We start from the raw sequence: 18,106 nt of genomic DNA, 5'->3' as shown, positions 1-18,106 counted from the left end.
ACACCTAGTGCAACAGCTAGGATCGTTCGTCAGTTTAACCCACCAGACACAGACCGGTTTAGGACTTATTAGTCCTCATCAGTGTGCCATAGGTGAGACAACCGACGAACTAGGTGTTGCGGGTATAATTCAATGCCGGTAGGGGCATATAGCCCTCGGAGTAGTTGTTTCTTGGAACACTGGTAATTAAAACATTGTCTTCGCCCTCTGTGGGTGGCAGTCGTGCAACAAGTACCTGCAATATAGCAGGTCGCTTCCTAATGTAGCCATTTGAATGGCACAGTTGGGAGTTAGCACGACAGATGGAGCCATTTTTGGAACCCAAGATATCGGGGTGTTTTTGGGAACAATACACATGAATTATCATCTTAGGCATGTTTGTCGCAACCATCTAGAGCAGAGCTAGTCGGTGAGTGAATCACAAGTGTATTATATAAAATATGTTACAGTGGCGTAGCACGCAGGCACCGCACCTGACGCGCTGAAGATGGCTGCCGCTCACACGAAGCACTTGGAGGAAGAGACCCCTTCCCCCTTCCTCACGGCAGTCACCATTGCAGCAGCAGCTGGTCGGCTGCCGGGGGCGAGTTGTGCGGTCCTCCGGGCGAGTACTCGCTGTCGGGGGGCCAATAAGGGGGGTACCTAGCGGCGGCTTCCTGTCTAACCCCACAAGGGCTGAAAGCCGTGGGCGACGGGTAACCCTGCTGAGCGTAGGCCCCCGAGTTGCAGCTCGAATAGGAAGCGGCCAGTTGCGACTGCCCCAGCCAAGCGGTCTCGTAGCGCGAGTACGGGGGCGGGTAGGCTGGCGGGGTGAAGATATTCCGCGCCAAGGGGAGTCCGTGCTGACCCAGCGCATCTCCGAAGAAGGCCTTGGGATAAGGCTGCGCCGAACGGTAAGGCCGCTTCATCCGCCGCCTCCTTCTGTAGTTGCCGTTCTCGAACATGTCCTCGTACTGGGGGTCCAGTGTCCAGTAGTTGCCCTTGCGTTCGCCGCCGCCCTCCCGCGGCACCTTCACGAAGCACTCGTTGAGGCTGAGGTTGTGCCGGATGGAGTTCTGCCAGCCCTTCTTGTTGCGTTCGAAGTAGGGGAATTTGGAGGTGATGTACTGATAGATCTCCGAGAGGGTGGCCCTCTTGAGGTGCGAGGACTGTATGGCCATGGCGATGAGCGCCACGTACGAGTAGGGCGGCTTGCTCTGGCTGCTGGGGGGACTGCTGTTGGTGGTCGAGGAGGCCGTGGACGACGAGGGCTGGGGCTGGGGCGAGTGGCTGGACTTGGTGCTGGCAGCGCGGACGGGTTCGTCCGTCGACTCCACGGAGGTGTGGGAGGTGTTGCTGTTGCCCGCCCCCGAGAGGGCGCTGGCTATGCCTCCGGAGATGGCGTTGAAGCTCGACACTGGCGATATGGCTGAAACGAAATATAATTTTTAGAAACAATGTAAAACTTGTAATAACTAGGTTCACTTTTCATATTCCAACGAAGTAAACAACGATTGCACTGTTGATAAGCACGTGGGGCTGGAAACTGTTGTTCGAAACCGATCAAAAGGGATTCCCACCAAACACAAAATCGGATTTCACATCATAAAACAGTTTTCTTATGTGCGTATCATTCGTGGCTTAATTTTATTGCGGTTTTATGTTGTTTTGGATAAATTTAAGGTGTCTAGTACAGATTCGGTTGATAAAGTGGCGAACACATCTAAAATAGGTTGATATAAACTAATTTACATTATTATTTTTCAATATTCTGATATACAGGGTGTCTTTAATGAGTTTGTACAACGCTCCACTAGACTAGACTCAAAATAAGTCAATTTAACTAAACCTGCCTTAAGCCTAAAATTGATAATAACACAGCTACAGGGTGTCAAAGTTGAAAGAATAAATAACATTTTCTTTAATATTTTTCGACTACTGCGAGCTAATTTCGTGAAATTTTGTAACCGGAGGTTTTTTGGGATGACAAATTCGAATTTATAGACGATTTCGTTGTATCTTCTAGAGGGCGCCACAAGTTACCAATAAGACGGATTTAAACTGCCAACACTTTTTTGTGCCACCGTGTATTTCAGTTTGGACTTTTGGGTGGAGACTTGTTCAGACCCTTTAGAGACACCCTTCAAGTTTTATACATGAAATATTTCCTAAATGCCCCCTGTCTTACGGTGAAATTGTTTACTTCGTTGGAATATGTAAAGTGAACGTAATATAGTCATATACAGGTTGTATTTAAATGAAGGGCCACAAATGTAAATGAACAATCTTAAAGTTAATTATAATAATCGGGCCAAATGTACCTTAGTCCAAAGTTGTTTCATTGTCAAATAATGGGGTGTTTGAATTTTTGAAAAATGAATATCTCTACAGGGTGTCTCATAATTAGCTGCCAACCCTGAACAGGCCGATTCTATGATCAAAACTAAGTAAAAAAGTTCATATGAACATGGGTCCGGAAATGCTTCCTAAGGGCACAGGGACCCATTGAAGAGGGAGGAATGGAAATCATTTTTTTGCAATATCTCTCAATCGCGTTGTGATAAATGAATGAAATTTGGTATACACAGCTAAATTTTGATGAGCAATTTGATGGACTAATCCATTTATTTCCACAAGGTCCATTGGGGTGGGTACGGGGGGGCCCTTGGTACTTTGCGTGTGTAACTTTTTCATCTTTGACTTTTTAACAAATTGGACAGCAAATTCCGTTTTCCCGAACTGTTTTACGTTAAAAAGGTACTCTTGTTTCAAATCGTTATCTTTAACGGTTTCTGAGAAAATCGCTCTTGAATTAATCCCACTTTGGTCAATTTCATAGTAATTTAAACAAAAAAAATTTTTTTGTTTAAATTTAATCTAATTTTAATAAAAAAATAATAATAAAAAATTAAATTAAATAAAAATTAATCCTTTAAATGGAAAAGAGAGGAAAGGAAAATTATTATTATTTTTTTTTGTTTAAATTACTATGAAATTGACCAAAGTGGGATTAATTCAAGAGCGATTTTCTCAGAAACCGTTAAAGATAACGATTTGAAACAAGAGTACCTTTTTAACGTAAAACAGTTCGGGAAAACGGAATTTGCTGTCCAATTTGTTAAAAAGTCAAAGATGAAAAAGTTACACACGCAAAGTACCAAGGGCCCCCCCGTACCCACCCCAATGGACCTTGTGGAAATAAATGGATTAGTCCATCAAATTGCTCATCAAAATTTAGCTGTGTATACCAAATTTCATTCATTTATCACAACGCGATTGAGAGATATTGCAAAAAAATGATTTCCATTCCTCCCTCTTCAATGGGTCCCTGTGCCCTTAGGAAGCATTTCCGGACCCATGTTCATATGAACTTTTTTACTTAGTTTTGATCATAGAATCGGCCTGTTCAGGGTTCGCAGCTAATTATGAGACACCCTGTATATCTAAAACTATTTGATGTAGATTGATGAAAGCCGAGTTGACGATTTAATTAAATAAAGGTGCAAATTCACTGAATTTGTATAAAATGACATCAACCAGTGGTGGATATGCGTTAGTCAAGTCATCCTCATTAAAAATCCCAGAATTTCGACATCCCTAAGTATTTTGACAATTTTGTAATTGTAAAGAAAGAATATCTCTTAAAATGAATAATGTTTGCATTATTATTATATTTAGACAAAAAAAGCTTCCAACAAAGTTTAATAAATAAAAATAACTCTAAAAGTGCTAGCAAAAACAATATTTATAGAAAGGTTTTGTTCGTTTTTGCAAAAATTTGATTTTTTTTATTATTTTCGATCTATTGAGATGCGTGAAGTTTATATCGAAGAACATTGAGTTCGTTTGACAAATAAAGGAAAAAATATGCTATTTATTTAATGAGACCAATTTGCGAGTTATGCTTCATTAATAGGCGAAGCATTTTTGTGAGATATGTTTCGCGTTCTGTTTGAAAACGCTGTTATATATGTAGCGCTATTAAGGACACAAACGCCGTTTGTAAAGGAAAGGACGTCTAAATCAGAATTATACGGAATGAGGTGGTAATTACTTCCCGAGTAAATCTTTCACTTCAGTGGGCCGCCTGGCCAATTTATAAATCCAGGCGGACTTCAAAAGCCCATCGCAGCACTATTTGCAAATATCTCTCAAAACAGCGGCTTAACGGCTTGTAGAATATCAGCGGAATTGTTCGGGCGTTGAGTGCCGGTTGCGCATTATTTCTGAGATATTGTGGCGACGAAAACGCTCGGCTCGCTCAAGTGCTGCTCTATGAATAATTTGGTATATTTAAACGAGAGATCGGACTCGAAAAATGTTCAGAACTTTGCTGAAAATTCGAAATGTTCATATATAGGTTCCCCTTTCTCTTCTAAACTGTAATTTTTTATATATGGTAAGGCTAATAAACCGCACAATTGACTTCTTTTGTCATTTTTTTCATGTTTCATTCAAATTAATTTTTTTGTGTGTATTAAATATGTTGCTTCTTATATACATTCTGTATAAGCAACGTGCTATACAAGGTGGCCAAATGAAAACGAAACAGAGCCATTTTCAGGAACTGCGTCAAGATTGTAGAAAAACGCTCCGACCCCCTCAGATCCGGGGGTTGAGTAATATTTCTTTTGAAAGCTCTTACAATTCTCTTTACAACATACTTTAAATTTTATAATTCCGCCCAATACTTATTAAGAATTTTGATTTTAAAGTTGAAACTTATGTACAAACAATTAGTAACGGTAAAAATGTCAGTCATTCGAGTTAAGTACGCCAATGGTATAAATTTAGTATTTCTTGCGTTACATTGGTTGTTGGCGATTTGTTATGACTTTAGTAAAAAAAAAACATTTGTAAAAACAGAAATAAATGCTATACACACACAATGAACGTAAAATTAGTGGATTCCAAATTATTTTCTAGTATTATTTGGAAGCGTTGGTTGTTAGTTTATTTAATTGTGTTTTTGAAAATTAAACACTATGGTTTATTCCATTGCGGAAAGGGTAGATATCATTTCGCTTTACTTTATGAACAATAAATGTGCGAATAGAACAGCTCAGCTATTTAATGAACAACATCAAGATCGACATGTCAGGAGGAAGTATGTTCTAGAGTTAGTAAAAAAATTTCAAGAGACAGGGAACGTAGCCAATAAAAAACGAGAAATTGAAAAACCTATAGTTAATGAAGCTAGTGAAGTTGCAGTTTTGGGACAAGTTCATCTTGATCCTACATTAAGTACGAGGCAGCTGGCATCTGTGTCTGGGATCAATCGAACTAGCATACAAACCATTTTGAAGAAGAATAAATTCCATCCATACAAAATACATTTAGTCCAGGAACTTCATGAGGATGATTATGACCGCCGTTTGCAATTTTGCGAAATAATGAGTGAGCGAGCAGGGAACGATCCACAGTTCCTTTTTAACATCTGTTTTTCTGATGAATGCAGTTTTTTCTTGAACGGGACGGTAAATCGTCACAATTGCCGCTATTGGTCCGATTCAAACCCAAGAGTTTTTCACGAGGTGCATACACAGCAACCGGAAAAATTAAATGTATGGGCTGGAATTTTCGGTGACCGGCTGGTGGGTCCTTTTTTTCTACCTGGTAATTTGACTGGCCAAATGTATTTGCAATTACTGGAAGACGCTATTGACCCTGCCTTGACTGATATTATTGAAAATGTTCCAGAGTATGATGAAGATCATTTGATTTTTCAACAGGACGGTGCTCCTCCGCATTATGCGTTAATTGTCCGTCAGTATTTGGACCAACGTTTTCTACGGAATTGGATTGGGAGAAGAGGCAGCATTGAGTGGCCTCCACGATCACCGGATTTATCGCCCCTTGATTTCTTTTTGTGGGGATACCTAAAAAGTAAAATCTATAAAACACAGCCAGCGTCGCTGGAAGATTTGCGTCAAAGAATCGTCGACGAATGCCGTCGAATCACTCCGGAAATGCTTCGGAATGTGCGCGAACGTTTCGAACAAAATCTTTATTCTTGTATGGAAGCGGGCGGTCATCAGTTTGAACATTTAATCAACTAAGTAGTAAGTAAGCAACTAAACATAATTTAAATTTTAAAATGTAAATTTTTTTCAAAGTATTGGGCGGAATTATAAAATTTAAAGTCTGTTGTAAAGAGAATTGTAAGAGCTTTCAAAAGAAATATTACTCAACCCCCAATGCCATTTAAATATTTTGGGGTGATGCTTACCCTTGCTTGGGGGTCAAAGTGGCGGAGTCAAAAATACCAGCAAAGAATCTAAAATCGACGGGTCTGAGCGTTTTTCTACAATCTTGACGCAGTTCCTGAAAATGACTGTTTCGTTTTCATTTGGCCACCCTGTATGAAATATTACACAAATTGAAGCATATTGTTTTAAATAATACTTTTAACATTTATGCGATATTATTTGTAGAATTTGGTAATAACAAGAAGAGAGGAGTTAGTCGCCACTTTCATATTTTTATTGGGGTATGATGATGATTAAACAAAAAATATAATCTCTCTCCTTATATTATTGAACTGATAAAGTTATTTAAAACTTGGGTCGTCGCGGGGTCACTAATTCGCAAACTCAAAGGTCGTAAGTATCTGATTTCTGAACAGAGACGATATTTTACTACTTATTTTTACAATAAACATAACTGGTTTACACTAACTTGGTGCATTTAACAGTTCCAGTGAGAAAGCTCGTGTTAAATTTGCCTAATTTTGTAAAAGTCCAAACTTTTTGTCTCGAAATTGAACGAAGTGCGAAATTCAAGCATTTTGACGATTACGAACTGGGCCAGTCCAACTCTGACCTCCAATCTCATAGAAAATATTCAAGAAATAAACAATAGTGCATTGATTCTACAATCCTAATCGTTAAATTTGTAAATATTGATCACAACATTTGTAAATATTTATTATATAAAAGAGTACACAAATCTCCACCGGTTCTGGTCTTTTTAACTCCATCCGCGTAAACTCTTTGTAGCTTATTTACTATCGACGCGGCCGATACGCCTGTGCCGTCGAAATTCCACCCTCAGCTCCGTGAAAATGTACCGTAAAAACGATTTGTTTTTTCAAACAACGCATAACATTTAGTATTTATGTTAATGCGAAAGGTAATTTAGTGTAAACTGAACTCGTCGAGTAAGTCGAACTGCGTCGGTTGGCTGCGAAGTGTAATGGCCCGTAGAGGACACGTTTTCACCAGTGGTAGGGAGCAGGCAAATGCCACGGGATGTTTTGAAAAATATCCCATTTTTGACTTAGATTTTTGCGACGTATTTAAAACTATAAGCATGTAGTTAGGTGATTTCCATTTATTGAAATATTCATTTACCTCTAAGTGACTTTAAAGAAGGCGGATCACTTGAATCGAAAACTGTTTTTGGTTTANACATATTTTAATTTTGTATGTCCTCAAACAATTTTATTATATTTGTGGTAAATTTTGTTTTGTTTCGTTTCAAAAGGTCTCCAAAATGCCATGTTGTGATAATATTAGTAAACAAAATGTCCTTCTTATTTCCGCCTTTCGTAATTGTAATATAAATGATTGATAGGTGTTTATAATAAATTAAAATTGCCTGATTCACACCAAATTCCGCACTGCTGCACTGCACTGCTGGACAAATTATGAACCACTAGTCGCCTGCTATGATTTATTGCCCAGAAGCCCAATACAACTGTGCTCGTTTTCCTTTGGCCGCGCTCGAATTCTTCAACTGGTCGTATACATTTCTACCATCTGCACGTTTAGTTCGACCAGACCTATATATGTGTATGGCTAAATAAATATAACAAGTTTTTCAAATATTTCAATGCCGAGTTGCTGCTTAGCGACCGAGCCGGGTGCATACCTTAAAATTATAGGTTCTTCAATTGACCTCGGAAAAACTATACACGATGTGAGTATATCAAGAGCATTAATGTTCAATTGAAGCATTTTATAGGGTTGATCCAACCAAATTACACTTGGAGAAAAAAAAANTTAAAATATACACGGTGGTTTCAAAGTTATAACCCTAAACGTTAATTTCTAGGTACCCCTTTGACCCCCCATAACTCCGTTAGGGGGCACATTAGGAAAAAAAATTATAGGAAGGACTAGTTTTATTTTGACCTCCCCTATACACTCCCGAGAGATTAGGAGGTACTTACCGGACACCCTGTATAATGTGTAGAAAATTTCTATTATATGTTCATTTGGTCAACAACATATTTTAATTATTTATGTCCTAAAACAATTTTATTATATTGATGGTAAATTTTTTTTTGTTCCGTTTCAAAAGGCCTCCAAAATGCCATGTTGTGATAATATTAGTAAACAAAATGTCCCTCTTATTTCTGCCTTTCGCAATTGTAATATGAATGATTGATAGAAGGTGTTTATAATAAATTAAAATTGCCTGATTCACACCAAATTCCGCACTACTGCACTGCACTGCTGGGCAATTTATGAACCACTAGTCGCCTGCTATGATTTATTGCCCAGAAGCCCAATACAACTGTGCTTGTTTTCCTTTGGCCGCGCTCGCATTCTTCAACTGGTCGTATACATTTCTACCATCTGCACGTTTAGTTCGACCAGACCTATATATGGGTATGGCTAAATAAATATAACAAGTTTTTCAAATATTTCAATGCCGAGTTGCTGCGTAGCGACCGAGCCGGGTGCATACCTTAAAATTATAGGTTCTTCAATTGACTTCGGAAAAACTATACACGATGTGAGTATATCAAGAGCATTAATGTTCAACTGAAGCATTTTATAGGGTTGATCCAACCAAATTACACTTGGAGAAAAAAAAATTGTTACCTGGACTTTTATAAGTGGAAATGGTAAAAGGGCTTATAATAAACCTAAAAAAAATAAATGCGTGAGCAGGGGTGGCGGAGGGTTGATTTGGGGGGTTAAAAAGTTGTGAAAAATTGTATCATTGGGATTTCTGACGAAAGTTGACGTCAAACAAAAAAGTATCCACTACAAAAGTTGTAGATCATGCAAAAATCTACAACTTTTGTAGAGGTCACTTTTTATGATAACCTCAAAATTTCCGATAAAAACAGGTTTTTTTCTGATTTTTTATTTTTATTTCTCATTTCCGCAAAAATAACTTAATTTTGACGAAACTTGGTGAATGTATACTTTTCTGTGTCTTAAATAGCCACAATTTTTTTTAGATAAAAAAATCAAGAAGTTTCCGAGATATTCATTTTTTTCGATCTGAAACACTTTTTTTTCAAAGAAAAATTGTACTTACAAAAATCATCGTATAGAGTTCTGCCGGTGATCATTTTTTTCGTTGTGACATATACTTTTTGGTGAAATAATTCAATTCTTCGGAAAAAATTTCGGGTTTTTCCGGATATATCTGGAACTACCCGGAATTTTAAAACTTTCTAAACGGCATATTGTTAGGTATAAAAAACACAACTTTTTTTCTAATCTGAGCCATCCCGTATCTCTTACTGTTTCCTAGATCCTAATGCTATCCCATCCTTATCTTGGACACACTGTATATCTATGAATTCATCAAAATTTAAAAAAAATAAGTACACTAATCGATCCTACGGAAAAAAGATAATTATTTATTTTATTTATTCACTATTCGACTTATGTTTATAGTAATACTGTACAAAAATAAAGTTTTAAGTCAAAAAACAGTTTTTTTTGTATTTTTTCCGTATAATTGAATGGTGTAATCAGTTTTTGAATTTTTTTAAATTTAAACAAATTATCAACAATAATTACTGAAAAATTCATTCATTTGCAAGTCATTTTTTATTATTTTTGCATTTTTGAGCATGTTTTTGAACTGTGATTACAGATGATCACAGAAAATGATCACCTGCAGAACTCTGTACAATGATTTTTCCAAGTAGAAATTTTCTTTGAAAAAAAAGTGTTTCAGATCGGAAAAAATGAATATCTCGGAAACTTCTTTATTTTTTTATCTAAAAAAATGTGTGGTTATTTAAGACAAAGAAAGGTATACTTTCACTAAGTTTCGTCAAAATTAAATTATTTTTGCGGAAATGAGAAATAAAAAAACGGAAATAAGAAAAAAACCTGGTTTTCCCAATTTTCTCGGAAATTGTGAGGTTATCTTAAAAAGTGACCTATACGAAAGTTGTAAATTTTTGCATGATCTACAAGTTTTGTATGAGATACTTTTTTGTCTGACGTCAACTTTCGCCAGAAATCCCAATGATACAATTATTCAGAAATTTTCAACCCCCCAAATTAACCCTCTGCTATGCTGATGTATTTATTTTTTTTTTCGTTTATTATAAGCCTCTTTACCATTTCCACTTATAAAAGTACAGATAACAATTTTCTTTTTTTCCCCTCTAAATGAGTTATTTCGATCAGTCAAGGGATGATGCACCATTAAAATGTGGCAGAATTTTTTATCCCTTCGTCGGACTTAAAAAATTATTACTTTATTTGATGGGAAATTTAATTCTAAAACTTTTCTTACTCTTGTTAGTTTTCAAGAAACTTTGTTGTTTTCAACAAAAACGCGAGTAAATTTAACATCGAAAATACAAAAGTTGGCTATGAATTTAAACGTCAAACTTGACGATCAGGAAAAANTCTTACCGTTTCCTAGATCCTAATGCTATCCCATCCTTATCTTGGACACACTGTATATCTATGAATTCATCAAAATTTAAAAAAAATAAGTACACTAATCGATCCTACAGAAAAAAGATTATTATTTATTTTATTTATTCACTATTCGACTTATGTTTGTAGTAATACTGTACAAAAATAAAGTTTTCAGTCAAAAAACAGTTTTTTTTTGTATTTTTTCCGTATTTTTTTTAATTTAAACAAATTATCATTATTTTTGCATTTTTGAGCATGTTTTTGAACTGTGATTACAGATGATCACAGAAAATGAGCACCTGCAGAACTCTGTACGATGATTTTGTCTAAGTAGAAATTTTCTTTGAAAAAAAAAGTGTTTCAGATCGGAAAAAATGAATATCTCGGAAACTTCTTTATTTTTTATCTAAAAAAATGTGTGGTTATTTAAGACACAGAAAGGTATACTTTCACTAAGTTTCGTCAAAATTAATTTATTTTTGCGGAAATGAGAAATAAAAAAACGGAAATAAGAAAAAAACCTGGTTTTCGCATTTTTCTCGGACATTGTGAGGTTATCTTAAAAAGTGACCTATACGAAAGTTATAGATTTTTGTATGAACTACAAGTTTTGTATGAGATACTTTTTTGTTTGACATCAACTTTCGCCAGAAATCCCAATGATACAATTATTCAGAAATTTTCAACCCCCCAAATTAACCCTCTGCTATGCTGATGTATTTATTTATTTTTCGTTTATTATAAGCCTCTTTACCATTTCCCCTTATAAAAGTACAGATAACAATTTTCTTTTTTTTCCCCTCTAAATGAGTTATTTCGATCAGTCTAAAGGGATGATGCACTATTAAAATGTGGCAGAATTTTTTATCCCTTCGTCGGACTTAAAAAATTATTACTTTATTTTATGGGAAATTTAATTCTAAAACTTTTCCCACTCTTGTTAGTTTTCAAGAAACTTTGTTGTTTTCAACAAAAACGCGAGTAAATTTAACATCGAAAATACAAAAGTTGGCTATGAATTTAAACGTCAAACTTGACGATCAGGAAAAAGAAAGTTGAATAAGAATAATTTAATAGAAAAACAAATAACTTAAACATCAGAAATAACATACAATTTGCACTGATAAGTTATAGAGATTGTTCAAAATTATCACCGTTTTCTTTCGGGTAGAAATTTATTCTTCGTCGAAAATTGAAGTTTACTCTATCCAATAACTGCTGATTGTTTTTAATGAACGTTCATTTATCTGTAATGCGATTCCACAATTCTGCTCGAGATGCAACTGGCGAGGAATACACAAATTCTTTTAATGTTCCCCAAAGAAAGAATTCATATTTGTTGAGGTCTGTTTATCGTGGAGGCGAAACTTTTGTGCAATTATTTTCTCTTCCAATCCATTTATTTGGAAGTAATGTTTTAAAAAGTTTCTAACAATATTACTAAAATGAGGGGGTGCTCCATCATGCATAAAACCAATGTTCCAGTCTGAGTTGTAGTGGCACCTCATCAAGTAAATCCGGGCAAGTGTTTTAGAGAAATTCTAAATAAGTTTCGCCATTTAGTCGATTCGGTAAAATAACTGGATCAATTAAATATCGATCAATAACACCGATCCAGACATTTGTTTTAAACTCGTGTTGGAAATGTGGAGGAGTTACTGAATGAGGGTTTACATCGGAATACCCATGATAGTTATGTAAATTTGTAATACCTCTATGGGTGATCAGTAAAGAGAATTCTCTTTTGAAAATTAATGCCTTGATGTAAAATAAACTGACAGAAATTCGCTCGTAAAACAAAATCATTCGGTAATAATTCTTGCACTTTTTGGATATGATATGGGTGTAGTAGATTACGTCTGATCACTTGGTGCATAGAAGTGTGCGATATTCCAGTTTGTCGAGACATAATTCTAGTACTAATATGTGGGTCATCTTCAATTGTATTCAAAATAAGTTCTTCGTCTTGTGCCCTGATTGCAATAGCATGTTCTCACAACCAAATTGTGAAAAGTTTAAGGGAAACTAAATATGTCACAACACTTCAGCAACAATTGGTCACAATACATATAAATAGTCGCCTCATCAACAAATAAATTAAGGTTAAAAGAAGTAAACACTTTCCATCTAATTGAATTGCCATGAATATATTTCTGTTTTCTTGATGCATTCAATATGGAATATGACAACTAAATTGTGGCAAATTTAAAAGAATATATCAATAAAAAATCTTTACCGTCACATAAATTGAGATTAAAAGTAGTAGACGCTTTCCATTCCATGTAATTGAACTGTTTTCCCGTAAGTGATCCTAAAGCAGATCACTTAAGTCGAAAGCTGCTTTTGGTTTGACAGTTTATTCTGGGTATATTCTGATTTTTTTTTGTGATAAATGTAGTGATTTGTGTTTACTAAAATATGACACGTTTAAAAAACTGATTTGTCATAGTGGTCTCGTATTGGAAACGGAAATAATCGCAAAAAGAAAAAACACTTCGTAATGGTTAGAGCTCGTTAGAGTAGTCGAGGCTTTCCATTTCATTAATTTAATTTTTAAGTGACACCAGAGTAGGCAGATCACTTGAATCGGAAGCTACAAGGGAAACGATTTAAACACCTAGAATTTTAACAAAATTTAAAGATTTGCCTGATCCAGACCAATTTGCTACATCATTTTCGCGTATCTGCTGATTTTTCAACGTCAATTCAATTCGGTTGTTAACCCCGACGGTGCGTCCCTGCCTCCTGTTGACGGCGGTACGTGGGCGGCTCGCACAGCGCTTTTGACCACGTCCGTGGCCCAGGAGTCGCCTTGGACGGTGCACATCATCGCCTGAGAGCACGCCGGGGCCTCGAGGGCGCTTGCTACGTGCTCGGGCTCCGTTTGGCAAAGGCCACCCTCCGCTGTAAGACATACATTGTTTCCATTTGGGATTTCTCGGTTTTTATGACACGGAATGGGATTTCCATTAATAAAATAACTGTTTTTATTACTTTTCCACATATGTAAATTAAGGGAAATATGTTCCAGTCCCGATATATCTACACTGCAAAAAATTAAAGTAGAAAAATTTACAAATTTTTTTAGTGATTTTTGAAAGACTAATTACGGGAATAATGGTCGTATCGAGAGAAAAAAAGAAGCATCTTGAACCTTGAGGATTCTAGTTTTGAAATCTTGAGATGAAAATTTTGGAGCAATCAAAAGAAATAGGTAATGCAAGGCAAAAATTAAAAATTTTCTTTTTTCTCTTCAAAACTGTACATGGGCTCTGAACATTTTTTTCTGGCTTAATCAATGACAGGGTCGTGGATTTGGGATGATGGTGGATTTTGGAAACTTGAATCGATACTCTTCAAGGGCCATTTGGGAAAAAAAAGTTTTACACTCAATATTAATTTGAAATAGTACGATAGTCTTTTTCTGTTGTTTTGGAAAATCGACTACTACTTTGCGAATATTGCGAAAGTACCAATGTTTGCAGGTTTTTTTTTAGCTCGCTCAATACGTGTGCATGAAGCCTGTCAATTTTGAAATCAATGGGTAGAACTGTTTTCCTCTGCTGAATCGTCAGCTTTAGAAAAAATTAAGGGAGCAGGTTTATTGTTCCTTAAACATTTAAATTAATCATGATTAAGATGCAAAAGAAATTTTTTGCGTCATTTTTCTCAATTTCGCGTTAAATACTCAAATATCGAAACAAAAAAAATCAAAATTTTGAAATAAAAAATTAAAATTTTCATATTTTGCTTGCGTTATTTTTTTCACAATTTCACTTGACGCAACATTTTTTTGAAAATTTTGATTTTTTTTTCGAAATTTTGAATTTTTCAAAATACTTATACTTATTTGAATTCTTATCAAATATCGAAAAATTGTTCGAAATCGAAATTGTTAATAAAATTTAAGATTATTGTTTTTATAATGAAAATAATTGGTAGTTTTGAAAAAAAACTGTTTTTTTTAAAAGCTTGAGAACTTTCGAAAAAAAGGATCTACAAATCGTACATGCGATGCATATAAAAAAATGCATGAAGATTCAGTTGGGGGCGTCAACTTAAATTAATGCAATTAATTTTCACTCGACAAAATACGGCATGCGATGAAAAATCGCATCAGAACTGAACAGAAAATGATTCAATATAATTTTCTGAATATGTATTTTGAAATAAAAAAAAATTTTTTCAAAATTAATATTTTTTTTTAAATTTCGACATTTGGACTTGAAATATTCAATGTGAAATTGTAAAAAAGATTACGCAAAAAAATTTTGAAAAATTTTCTTCAAAATTGATTTTTTTGTCAAAATTTTGAGAAAAATAAAGCAAAAAAAAAATTCATTTTAATCATCATTAATAAACTAATACAAAAAATTAAAGGGTCAAAACAATTTCCGAAATTTTTCCGTGATTTTTGACACTATTTAGATGAAAAATGGCCGTATCGGGAATTAAAAAAAAACATCTTGAAGCTCTAAGATTCTGGTTTTTAGATCTTTCAGTCGAAATTTTTTTGGAGTTACGGTTATCATGCGATTCTAAGAAATAGTGCGACAAAAAAATTTAGCGATTTTTTTTTCTCACATTCATTCATTCACATGAACAGAAGCATATGACGGATAAGTCGAATCGTGCTGGAAACAATTGGATTTTGTTTTCTTCAATATCTGCAAGGTTTTCCAAAAAAAACAAAAAAAAATTAAAAAATTTTGAAAATTATTCGATTTTTTTTTCATCAATTTAAACGTTTTTTGCGGTAAAAATGTAAGAAAACCTCAAAAAAATATATTTTTTTCCCATTTTAATCATGATTATGATGAAGTGTTTAAGCTTAAAAAACGTGACCTTTTAATTTTTTTCAAAAGTTTGACTGAAATAAAGAAATGGTTCGCTAGATCGCTAGATGAAACTTCACAGGGTTGTTCTGAGTATATCGAACTGGAAAAATCATGCTTAACATTAGTCATTTCTTGAATATTTCTAATTTAGCCGTCAATTTTCTAAAAAACCTTAAATTACCCTTTTTTTCCTGTTTTTTAAAATTCGTGTAAAAGATAAAAAAAAAAAATCCGAAAAGTTGCGGCAGTATGTTATAGGAAATTTATTCCAGTTTTTGAAATTGCCCTTCAACTCTCTGTACGATCATTTGTCGAGATATCGATGATTGAAGACAAAAGGATACTTTCCGTTAAAAATCCGATATTTTGATGAGAAATGGTCGTATCGAAAATAAAAAAAATGAAATTGAAGCTGAATAAATAAGCTATCTGGTCCATGCAACGGCTTAGCTGAACAAAATTTTTCCAAGTCTCAGACAGAAAAAAAATTGCAACATTTTTTTGTCGCGCTATTTCTTATGATGACTAGTATTGATTAAGCCAGAAAAAAATTTTCTGACCATGGGCAGTTTTGAAAAAATAAAGAAATTGTAAAATATTGCCCTGCACTGTCTTTTGATTGCACTGAGAATCATTCATAAAAAAGTTTTTCATCTAAAGATTTCAAAACTAGAATATTCAAGGTTCGAGATGCTTCTTTTTTTCTCGATATATCCATTATTTACGAAGTTAGAGCCTTTCAAAAATCATTAAACAAATTTGGAAATTTTTCTGCTCCGATAATTTTTTGCTGTGTGTAATTTCAAATAATAATGTTCAATATTTTACCATAACAGTATTCCAAGATGCTGTTTACAAAAATTCCTTTTCATTATACTTTTTCCTTTACTACAATGTCTTTGAACCTGACTTGTTTTTTTATTGGCGATGCGATGGGAGAAAGTAAGACGTGTTTCACTGATAAGTAATTTATACCAGGTGTTCTATTTTAAAGGAAACCGCTTAATATCTTAAAAACTGTTGGCTGCATAAAAAATATTTTAAATTAAATTCGGAGCTTTCATCGGGCGAAGAAGCATTGTTATCCCAGAAATCCTAAACCTAACAGGACATTCAAAGGACAATTATGATTTTCTGTATTTTTTATTCTTTGGGATAAACAAAGACGCAAAAATATGGAAAAGATGCAGACAATAACAGAAGCTGAAAAGTTAAACTTATTTCAACTTCTTGCGGGTACCGGGAAAGATAATTTTTTAATTGACCAATTAGGTTTTCCAAAAAAACAGAAGTTGCCGGAAACTTTAAGATAACTTAGAATTATGTCATATAAACGGAGTTAGTGTTTAAATAAACATTTTAAATCTATTTAAAACAGATTATGGAAAGCTCTTTCAACTGAGGTAGTTTCAGAAACAGCCTGAGGACCTCCTAGTGACGTCAGAGATGTTAACTGTCTAGATCCCACCCCTCCTTTAATCCTTTTCCCAAGAATACTCCCTGTTTTCGAGTATTCGCAACGACGCGTTAAAAAAAACAAATATATTCAGTTACAAGTGATCATTAAGGAATAAGACATCCGGAATCGGGGGGCCTAAAGGTCGCTTCCTCCCCCGCGACCCCCCTCATTAATTGGGCATGGCCCCGATGATCGAAATTAACCCCGATCTCGTCCTCTGGCTGTGCCACGTATAAAATTACCCGCCGCCGGGCGCTGACATGTGAAATGGAGCCGGCCCCGCTAATTACGGGGGAAGAGCCCATCCGGCGTGCCGCCCCCGGCACGGACACCCGATACCCTCACGGGAGCGGCGCTGTTTACGGCCGCTGCGACGGCCTACGGTTCGAAGTTCGACGAAATGCGATTTGGTGAAGATTTAAAAATGTACCGAAAATGTGTGCTAATTTATTATCGTTAAAAATTCAGTACCTCAATAGACCTTTTTAGTAGTGACGTCACATACACCAAATAATAGGCAACGCCACAGTGCACATTACCATGAAGAATTTCTCAATATTTTTACTAGGTCGATTTTCGTCTTTATGTAACGAGCGTCCAAATAAAAACGTGGTCAAGTTGGTTCTGAAAATTTGGACGTAGGGCGTAGCGTATAGCAAACGAACTTAAACGTCATCTGTCAAAGCGCTATATCGCCGCTATCAATTTGAATATTTTCGTTTTAAAAAGCGTTTAAAATGGTGTTTTCTCAAGAACAAAAAGTGTTTATCATAGAGTCCTATTTTAGAAATGGACGCAAGATTGATGGAATATGGAAGTATTCTATTGAGGCACGTTTCATAGAATTTCAAAATCAATTTCCCGGCGTTGTTGAGTACAAAATTTTTCAAAGTGCAGTTCAGCGTTGTGTTAATGTTTTTCGTGAAACGGGCAGTGTAACAAGAAAAGAAGGAAGCGGCCGACCTAAAAAGCGGACTGAAGAATTAAAAGAAAATGTCCAACAAATAATAGAAAATGCGCCAAGAACTTCTTTCACACATCACAAATGGTGGGAGTATCAGTCGGTACCTGCCACACAGTGTTAAAAAAAGATTTGCGTTTGTTCTCCTATCTTTTAACTTGTCAGCAAGAATTCATGAAGTTGATTTTCCGCGACGGGCTGTATTTTGTGAATGGTTTTTAAACAACTACGGTGAACTTCA

At 35.3% G+C, this 18,106-nt stretch overlaps 1 protein-coding gene across 2 annotated transcripts in view; it reads right to left on the bottom strand.

Moving 5' to 3' along the window:
- Positions 1-249: 249 nt before the first annotated feature.
- Positions 250-18,106, bottom strand: part of LOC108913625 (forkhead box protein L2-like) — a 65,625-nt gene continuing 47,768 nt past the window's right edge. For both annotated transcript variants that reach the window (XM_018719195.1, XM_018719196.1), the window contains exon 3: positions 250-1,408. In XM_018719195.1, coding sequence (XP_018574711.1) covers positions 549-1,408 — 860 coding nt within the window. In that variant the 3' untranslated portion in view covers positions 250-548. The remainder of the gene's footprint in view (positions 1,409-18,106) is intronic.

Source organism: Anoplophora glabripennis, unplaced genomic scaffold (genome assembly GCF_000390285.2).
Source record: "Anoplophora glabripennis isolate ALB-LARVAE unplaced genomic scaffold, Agla_2.0 scaffold914, whole genome shotgun sequence".
NCBI lineage: Eukaryota > Metazoa > Arthropoda > Insecta > Coleoptera > Cerambycidae > Anoplophora > Anoplophora glabripennis.
The sequence above is the reverse complement of the archived record's forward strand: the minus strand, read 5'-3'. Positions and strand labels throughout refer to the sequence as shown.